General features: G+C 44.6%; 1 protein-coding gene across 3 annotated transcripts in view; it reads left to right on the top strand.

Annotated features, from left to right (window-relative positions):
* LOC149342067 (uncharacterized) overlaps window positions 1-2442 on the top strand; it is a 12309-nt gene extending 9867 nt beyond the window's left edge. For 2 of the 3 annotated variants that reach the window (XM_089544369.1, XM_089544371.1), the window contains exons 4-5: window positions 913-999; window positions 2144-2442. In XM_089544369.1, the coding sequence (XP_089400495.1) occupies window positions 913-999; window positions 2144-2280 (224 nt within the window). In that variant the 3' untranslated portion in view covers window positions 2281-2442. The remainder of the gene's footprint in view (window positions 1-912; window positions 1000-2143) is intronic. The other variant, XM_089544370.1, reaches the window with a different exon arrangement.
* Window positions 2443-10407: the final 7965 nt, after the last annotated feature.

Raw genomic sequence — 10407 nt, 5'->3', positions numbered from 1 at the left:
GCACGTTTACTATGCCATGTACGCGCAGGCTGAAGAAAGCGAGGAGGTCGAAATTGTGCCAACTAAGGAGCTCCTTCATGTCTTCCTTCTTCCACTCCCTCTTTCCTCCTCTCTCACAGCGTTGTTGAGTGGTCCAACGAGGTGTAGGGCAGTCACTGTACCATTCCCTTTATGTTGTCTTTTTTTCGGCGCAGTATAAGAGATTGCAAATTAGATAACTAAATCATTCCAACGAGAAATCTAACCAACGACTGCTATTAGTGCATTTTTGAAGCGTTTCTTTTTGTGATTTTACTAACATGCGTGCCTGCCCTGCTTATAACAGGGTGCCTGCAGTATTTTCCATATAAATAAAACAAACATAAAAATTGTTGTTGTTTTGTGAGCCATGACTATAACACAAGATGCATCGTTCCGCACAGAAAGTTCATCGATGCTTTAATGCTGTTCAGTGCGGGGTTATGAAGCATAACACAACGAAATATATTTTTCACGTAGTCTTCTCAGCAGACAACTGCATGCTGCAATTTCTTTTTTAAAACTGTCTGGGCCTGTTTTCCCCGGGATTAATATTTTCAAGGCGCCTTCGGAAGATGTAGAAGCCAATATCTCCCATCACATTCTTTTACCATTGCGTCACGCATCATCACACTACTTCCCAGGCGAGCTGAACAAAAAGGAGGTCGAAGGGTATAGCCTTCTATCGCGCTTAAAAAAAAAGATAAGCCTGTGTTTAGATCAAAGTGGAGTTTTATAGCGATTAGATATTCATTATTCAGCGAAACCAGATGTACACCGGATGATATTTGTGTGATTTTGATCTCGATCCCATGCCTTCTGGGCCAAATCAATGTTTCGTTACATCATCGAAAGCCAAGAAGCAGTTAATCAATTTTTGTTACTATGTTGCAGGAGAAGGACCTCAGATGATCGCTAACTTCGTCTATACGGACTACGAATCGTGCTGCGTTATTAAGATGCCGTACGGAAGCGGGCAAGGTAAGCAGTTTGCGCGGGTGACAGAATAACCACTCCGCAGCCTCATCGCTCGAACTCAAGTAAATATGCAAGCACTACGTCCAGCGAAGATAAATTTTTGAGTGTGCACAAAGAACTTTTCACATATATATTACTCAATATGTTGTGGTATATGTTAGGCCAGATTAGTGACGTGCGAATCATTAACATTAGAAACTGCGGTGTGGCACCTTTACGGGTATTGTTGTGCTCGCTTCGACGGTTTGACATACAGTATACTAGCCTTGTGCCCTAGATAATTACTCTACATTTCGGGATGACGAACAGAATAGGTCAAGCAATTGCCAGTTATTAAGGCTTGGATTGGTGAAAGACATTTTATGAGAAAAACACACACAAACTCATGGCACTCTCGGCGAGAAGCCAGATCAGGCAAACTGAGGGAATGTTTCAGAGAAGAGAGTGTGTAATGCACCGTCTTGAGTACGAATGTTAGGCGTTAACAGGAAATTGGCGGCAAGTGCACGGTATCAGATTTCTAACAAGACTAATGCAATATATATGCACATATGTGAAAGGAAAAACGTGACATAACGACAGAACAAAACTACCTTAAAAAACAAAAACCTCCTCCATGTTTCAGTAAGTTATATATTTCATAAAGAAAGAAATGGTAGGACATTTATAAAAATCAGTGCTTGCGAGACTTTCTCAACATTTATCTTATCCCAACCATAGGTTATCATGTATTAAGCAGAATGTCAATTTTTCGTAGTAAGAATAAGGCCGTAATGAAAGCTTTTTTGGCGCGTCTAAAAATGATTACGGATTGCCGTCTGAAATTAGTTAACTTGTCCTTTTATTCCTGTGCGACTTCAGATGAAAAAGTTGACGTTTTCCTAGGTCATAATAACGCACGTTTGATCAGGGATGCGGAGGCCGCGTTTCGGTGGAGGTGAAACGCAGTTGCGCGCATGTACAGTGCGATGCCAGTACACGTTATAAACGTCAGGTGGTTGAAGCTAATGTTGACTCTCCAACTATAGGTTCCCTCAAACACCATGTCGCTTTGGGTTGTTAACCTCGCATACCATATCATCATAATTTTTACAGCGTCTGTCAAGTTTGACTTGATATGAAACTCTTCTCTTTTTGCCCATTGCAGAGTGCATGCTGTGGGTTACTGACGACGCAAAAGGGAATGTTCCGCAGCACTGTGCCGACCAGTATGAACGAAATTGCGACGTCAAAACAATAGCATACGACCCAGAGACCTGCAGCCAGCTGATAGGCAACATCTGAAGCCATGGTATGGACTCACCGGCACAGAGATGGACAGAAACCAAAGTTGTCTCGTTTCAAAAATGAAAGAGGAAATAAAATTTCCACTCTGACAGAAACCTTGTTACCAAGGATTACATTTTCGAGGACACTTGTATGAGTGCCGTCGAACGGCGGTGGACTGTAGGTGACCTCATTATGCCAGCACAACAATAGCCATTGCTTCAAATAGGACACGCACAGACGTAAAGTGATTTTTCAATAACTGTGGTGCTAAAATGAATATTGCAGTATTAGTGCAATAGACACTACGAATTTATATGAAATCGTAGGTGACCTCGCAATGTCAGCTCAAGAACAGCCATTCCTTCAAATGGGGCACGTGCAGACGTAAAGTGCTTTTCAATAACTTTGGTGCTAAAATGAATATTACAATATAAGTGCAATAAACACTGCGAATTTATATGAAATCAAACTTAGGGGACCTCGTTATATGAGCTTAACAGCCATTGCTTGAAACAGGACACTTACCGATGTGAAGTGCCTTTTTGATTACATGAGTGCTGAAATGAATATTACAGTATTAATGCAACAAACACTGCGAATTTGTATGAAATAGCAGGGACCTCGTTATATCAGCTGAACAGCCATTGCTTCAAACAAGACACGTGTCAATGTAAAGTGCCTTTTCAATAACTTCGGTGCTAAAATGAATATTACAATAATAGTGCAATAAACATTACGAATTTATATGAAATTTTTAGAAAACATTTTCATATCTGTTTGTTTGCATTAAGAGTGGTAGTAAGTTCTACACGTAATAAACGTTGTTCTAGATGTTTGGGGCTATGTTCACCACTTTTTTTCTTTCTTTCCCCCTTTTAGAGATGCCTACTTGGTAGGAGGACAGAGCCTAAAATAATAGACACCGCATTGTCTTTTCTTTAAAAAAAAAGAAACAGGCGCGCACAGAAGCAGTGCATACGTCCACTATGGACCACTAATAACGGTAGTCCCACCAGAAATTGGTTACTACATTCAAACGTTCGAGGGACCAGCATTTTAGAACTACCGCTGTGCAGGTCTCCATAAACATATTAAGTCTTACAAATTTTACATAGCAGTACGTGGGCACATCTAATCACCCGCGATTCACTACGTGATCAGTGCGCGCCTGAATACTGGAGAGTGGGCCTGCTGATTACGAAGTGGTAGAATAGTCGACGTAATAAACCATGAAGACGAAGCCAAGCATATTTCGACAAAAATTGGAAACAGTCGGTGAGAAAAAGCACTACCTTACGACTAGTTGGTTAGACCTGCATCAGGATGCCATATAAAACACATGCGTACCGATGATGGCACACACTAACAAAATGCTTTTGAGAGGAAATACCCTGGAAACGCTACGGGGCGAAAGTGTATTAGTAAATTACTACAGAATAACTATATAGATGGTGCTTCTTTAAAGGTTATAAAAGTTGATGTTTTCTTGAATGGTATGTATGTTATCAGGTTCAAGGAAAAAAAAAGCAAATTTAGATAAAAGTGCAAACTATATAAGAAATATCGGCTAAAAATAGAAGTCAGACGGCGCCGACAGATGCCGTTAGCAGTGCTGTTGAGTGCGTTTTTCCCGATGCCTCAATAAAAAAAAAACACGAGCCAGTTCCTGATCGTCGAGCCGGTTGCTAATTGTGCAGCCAGTTTTGACAGTCGATCACGCAGTCCGCAGTGCATTAGACGTCATCATAAACACAACGAGATTCAATAAAGTGGAGAAAAATACCCTCTCCAGCTCCCAATTTCATCTTTATAGAACCCTTTGACCACTACTTCTTAGTAATTTCATATGTCTTTTCAACGCTCAAATTGCACGCGTCACTACGCATCATTATTTATTACATCATAATTATTATATCTACGACACTTTCGTTTGTTCGGAAGAATTAATTTATACTGTACCCATTTCCTTTCGTGCTTTAAGTATCTTTCTCGGCGCTTTAGGCTCCCTAGCACTCGCCTCTGTTGACCTTTGTCAATGCTCTACATGCCACAACAACCCTAAGCTTGCAAAAACGAAATCCGATCAGCTTTTTTGCCCTTATTTCTTCTAGCAGTTAAACTGTCACCTACGTGTTATAGAATTTGATCGAAAATTAAAAGGTGCCATATTCGAATTTTAATCGCGACCAGTCTGAATGCAGAAATTATTATTATTTTTGACTCTGTCACACATATGGCTCCGGTCCTATGGCTCAGGTTCTTAACATCAGAAAACACTTAGCTTAACCCTTTACCACTGAGGGTGTCCAATGTGATACGTTAGATTGTCCTTCTCCTGACTAATCGTGTACAGCAAAAAAAAAAACGGATTTCTTATATAGCCGTGAAAACACGCTGCACTTCTGAAGCCACGGCAGCAGTAACTGAACCTTCGGTAGGATTCCTTTAGTCGTTTATTTTGCAAATCTACGTGAAGGCAGCGTTGTACATTTCTTGGAGAAATCCAATTGGTAGAGAAATTGATTTCTGCATTCTAACTCGCTCTAGCGCTTTAGAACAATTACTCGTATTATCAGATCAAGTACCTTTGTGTCGTTCTCTTATAGCACCTGCAACGCTTTAACACTTCAGACTGCATCGCGAGTCTGAAGTGCTATCTACTTGCATATAACATATGGTAGAGCATCCAATTATGGGCTAGGGTTTAGGGAGGTTTAATGCCCCAATGCGGATCAGACTATGAGGGCAGCCGTTGTGAAGGGCTCCGGACATATCGACCATCTGGGGATAAGGGTAATTTTCTCGTTATGTGGCGTTTCATATTTTCATCTACAGAAAACAAATTCCATACAATCGAGTGATTTTACATGCTTTCTCGCATTCAGTAGATTACGTGCCGTTCTTAATTAGTTACGCCTTCAAATTAAGGCAGTGTTAAGGCAGGAGTCCATATTATAATGGAACGTAGAATGAGGCTCTATGTCCATTCCGCAGGGAACGTCAGTAGCGGCGATTGTATGCTCAGTGAGGACAACGAAAGAGACGATTTCCTGTTGATGGAGGCAGAAAGAGTCTGGCAGACTTGAGAGACGTAGACAGGAATGTTATATAACGGAAGAAAGAAAGCAATAATGAAACTTGCTGGTCTTGAAATTCAAAGTACTAAAGTCCTGAAAGCAGTTAGCTTATAAAAGGCGAGGACGCATTGAAAGAAATGGAGAAGAAATTGGATTGGTCTAAAACAGCAAGGTATCCTATGGTCGTTGCACGGCCTATGGTCGTTGTGTGGTCGTTGTACGGCAAGGACGAAAACGATCGAAGATCAAAGATTAACAAATTTCGTGAGGAAAAAAACGTGCCAAAAAAACAAACCATTTGTGTGAACCTACTTCTAAATAATACGGAACAGGATTGCGCGATGATATAAAGAGGCCCGCACGACTGAACTGTGAAATAAAAGCGCTCATCAAGGCAACCAACCGCAAGGCTTCCTTGGCGCCGCTGCTGTCTTTCGATTGCTGCTTAGATAGAGAGACCATTTGCCCTTTTGCCTGGCGAAACGGATGTGCTGCACGCTGCCTTTCAGTAGTCGCGCTATTAGTATTGAGTTGAACGAGCAATGGTATTCGGCTTCAAGACAGCGCATCATCCTCCAGGTGTTGCGTTGAAAGCGTATTGCACCAAATGCCAGAGATGTAGGGGCATCCCAATTGTTGCAGTCATGCGTTTTAAGGGGCTGGTTTGGTTTGGTTTGGTTTATTGGGGTTTAACGTCCCGAAGCAACTCAGGCTATGAGGGACGCCGTGCTTGCGTGCTTTCCCTAGTGCTTGCGTTTCCAAGATAAGCCTTTTAGTGTCTTCCCATAGGTATATATATGATTGTCGCATGACGGGCATTTCATTTCACAACTCAAGTTCTGTCTGCCGCCTCCGAAGGCAGGCATGCTTGCCACACAGCACGCGCGTCAGTAGATCATACGCCCATCATCATGTGCACCCTGCGTAAGTAATGTATAAACATCTTTCCCTGGTAGAGGTATTGCGGTAAAACAGTAAGCTAAGGCTGTTCTCGGTATATTGCCTTATCGTAGGAAAAGACAGTATTGTTACGAGGCGGCCAGCCGAAGAATGAGGCGTGATGAACGATGGACAAGAGATTATTGAATGGCCGCTGGCCTAGCGTGAGCGCTCCGTGCCGCGCCACTGCCAGCTTCGTCTTCTTCGCAACATTACCCGGGGCTACCTAGCGATCGTCCCGATCGTAAATAGAAGACATTGACGAAGGGATGAGCGATACGGTGATGGGCTTCGAGGGCAGAAAATAAGTGGCAAGGTGGTGAAGTGCTGGCCGCCACGGTGGATGAGACGATAGGAGAATGAGTCCCGGTCCACGAAGCATTCTGGCCGTAGGGTGCCAGGAGCTGACGGCCGTGGTCCTTGGACGCACCGAACGGCAGGGGCAAGGGGGCGGTGTCCCCACGTGTGGGCAGGGTCTTGGGTCTGTCGGGTCATTCTGGTCGCGGCAACGTTGTCAGTTCGTCGTGTCTTGTGTTCCGGGCGGGGAACGGGGCTGGGGTGAGCGGCGAGGTCGGTTCAGGTAGGGCGGGTTGGGGCACGGCCGGGCGGGGCGGACCAGGTACTCACGGCCGATGTCCACGGCAGGCGCGGGAAACCGAAGCTCCGGGACCAGGATGGCGATGAAAAGACCTCGGCACCTCACAACAAATGTTACTTGGCGGCCAGCCGAAGAATGAGGCGTAATGAACAATGGACAAGAGATGATTTAATGGCCGCTGGCCTAGCTATTGTTGTTGTTGTTGTCCTCTAGAAAATGGCGCATACCCACTGCGGGGGATTGGCCAAGACACAGGCGGCAACTGATAGGTGTACAAAATGTTAAACAAGAAAATAATGGTGGGGAAAAATAAAATTATCATGATAATAATAGCAATTAGGAAATAAATGAAAGGATCTCAGATGTGTGATTGAAATAGGTTAAACAAATGCTGTGAGATCGGTGACTGAAATAGAGAACGGGGCTAAATATTCCACGTTTCAGAAAGCTTTCATTCCAGAGAAATATTGATCATGAGAAAGAGCAGAGCTTAAGACGGCAGCCGTTTAGTGTCTGTAAGGAAGTTTTGCATGGCGGAGAGCACATTCCAGTTGCTGTGCCCAAGGGAGGAAGCCCCAAGAGACAGAGCAACCCCAGCTGACAGACTTAGACCAAGCTGTCGTAACGGAAGCTCCAGCAGGCGGCTCCGTAAAGAGGAGAAACGGCGGCAGGTCAACAAGAAATGATCTATCGTTTCGGGTTCTCCGCAGAACGGGCACAATGGGGAGACCGCCAGACCAGATCTATAAAGGTAGAAGTTTAAAAGAGGCACGCGACAACGTAGACGAGTGAAGGAAACCTCAAGCTTGCGTGATCGCCATCCTTTACTGCACCACGGGTAAAGGAGATGCCGGAATTCGGGAGAGGAGGTCAGAGCTGATGCTGCGAATTCTTTCAAGAGCAGATACCTGCGAAACCTGGCCGCGGTAATATATGCGCTGGGTGGAAGCACAGATACGACTGGGCCTTGAAGAGATGCCTTCGCCAGGGTATCAGCAACCTCATTCAAATGGATTCCTCTGTGCCCAGGCACCCAGACCAACCGTAATGAACACACGTGGGGTGGAACCAAGCATTTGAGTAACCGAAGTGCCTGAGATGTTGTAGGCGCGGTGAGAGAGGAACACAACGATAATGAATCTGTCATAGTTATGACAGAAGACAAGTAGCTGTTTAATTTGCGCAACGCTAAGACTACTGCTAGAAATTCGGCCAAATAAGTAGGGGTGTAATCGGGAAGGCGGAGTGAGAATGACCAGTCAAGGGAGATGGAGAAAATGCCAACACCGGCCTTTTCTTCACACTGTGAGGCGTCTGTCGCTATGAGCACATGAGATTTAAAGCACAGCAGGTAATCCTTCAATAGACCGCTGAGCAAATGAAAAGGCATTAACTTTGCATGTTTTGGAAAGATGTCATCGAAGACAATCTGAATAGATGAGTTGGCGCATACCGGACGGATGTCCGAAATGCGGACGTTTAAGGGGTCCAGGAGGGATTGCACCAAACATATCTGAGGGGTACGGAAACGAGACCAGGTTTCGTTGAAAAATAGCCTAGGCTGACGAAGGAAGATCAAATTGGAGGCATGGAGCGAAGAATCGCACATTCTTACGAACGTTTTCACCGTTAAGAGCCGAAATCTAGAAGTCAATGATGGAGTACGCGCTTCCAGGTACAAAACGGAATTCGCCAAAAATTTTGGAAGGCCCAAACAAAGGCGCAACGCCTCCCGCTCCAAGAGAATCAAGGGGCGAAGTTTATACGCTGGTGCACCAGAGAATAAAACACAGCCGAACTCTAAGACTGGACGGACGTACATTCTATAAATCATAAGAAGTGAGTGCCTTCTCATGCCAGAACGAACACTGCTCAGCCTGCGCAGCATACCGACTGCTCGGACTCCTTTCACAGTGATCTGCTCGATATGGGCCGCCCAGGAAAGAGAAGGATCATAAATTACTCCGAGGTATTTGACATTTTGCACTTGAGGAATTACATGGTTCCGGTAAACAATAGAGATATTAACTGGACGAGAGAGCGGAAAAACCAATAAAGCATATTTATTGACATTAAGGGACAGATTAATGTCTCCTAACCATTGGTCTAGGACATTGAGGTAGGACTGTAAAGACTGGTACAAAGAGGAAATGTCGTTCTCTGAAGCAAAAAAGGCGATGTCATCAGCATACACATAGGTGGACACCTGAGGACTGCAGGGAATACTGCTGAGTAAGATGTTAAAAAGTACAGGGGATAGGACCGCCCCTTGGGGCACTCCTCTCGATTGTCGAAATTTGCTTGATGAAACACCGTTCTGAAAGCAGTAAAATTCCCTGTCAGCAAGGAATTCAGCAACCCAAGCCACAAAGTATCTCGGAAGTCCTACTGCCTGCAGTCTTTGCAAGAGCGTCCTGTGCTCAACGCTGTCAACGCTGTCATTCTTACGAACGTTTTCACCGTTAAGAGCCGAAATACATCTAAAGTAACAAGCGCTGCCTATTGATTTTGGCGCCGAGCTAACTGTATGCGGCTCTCCAGATCGGTATGGGCACACCATATAGAGCATCCTGGTCTGAAACCAATCTGGCAAGGGTTCAACAACCCAGCCTCTGAAATAACAGACATTATCCTACCATACAACACCCTCTCAATTAACTTAACGAGATTCGAAGTTAAAGAAATTGGCCTTATATTGTCTAACACATAACCATCTCCCTGCTTTTTAAGCAACGGGATAATCTTTGCTAAACGCCACTCATTTGGAATCCATGGCCCCTTAAGAGAGTAATTTATAAGAGCCAGTAAGTCGGTGGGAGATTCCTCGAACAAAATTTTAATCATAGAAGAAGTCACACCATCAGGGCCAGGGGCCGCGGGTGGAAGGCGGGATACAGTGTTCGAGAGCTCAGTGAGGGTGACCTCCTCGAAATCGTCCAAAGTGGCAAGAAATCTCTGAGGAGAAGGAAGAAGAGCCGTAAACCGGCGCTCAAGACCTCTGCCTATCTCTTCCAGGGACTGTGCAAGTTCAGCCGGTGACTGAACTAGGGAGACAGCGTTCATGGTGGACGAGATTAGTTTCCTGGATTTTAGGTAATTGAATAGAGCACGCCTATTACCAGATTTTGAAAGGAATTCGTAGCGTTCAGTATCGTGCAACTCCTTTGCACGAGATACGGTGCGCTTAAACGTAGCTGCAACGAACTTATAATCGATCCAGTTTTTGGGACACTGATTATGGAGAAGTTTCTTCCAAGCAGCCTTTCGGCGCCTATAATCGCGAGCGCACTCTGCGTTCCACCAAAGGCGCGGCGATGTTCCCTTATGTGCCTGAACCAAGAACTCCGATTTTTTACGAGCTCCATCCAAAATTGAACAAATGCGGATGGCATTATCTCCACTGTTGGAATGAGATAATTCCTGAAGGTCTGCTTTGAGGGCATTTTTAAAACTGTCGTAATTTATGAATGTGCGCCGTGTGCTGTTAGGAGAGGTCAACTGGCACATAACTTGGAAGCTGATCGGAAG

Source organism: Amblyomma mixtum, chromosome 5 (genome assembly GCF_055824585.1).
Source record: "Amblyomma mixtum isolate Tamu chromosome 5, ASM5582458v1, whole genome shotgun sequence".
NCBI lineage: Eukaryota > Metazoa > Arthropoda > Arachnida > Ixodida > Ixodidae > Amblyomma > Amblyomma mixtum.
The sequence above is the reverse complement of the archived record's forward strand: the minus strand, read 5'-3'. Positions and strand labels throughout refer to the sequence as shown.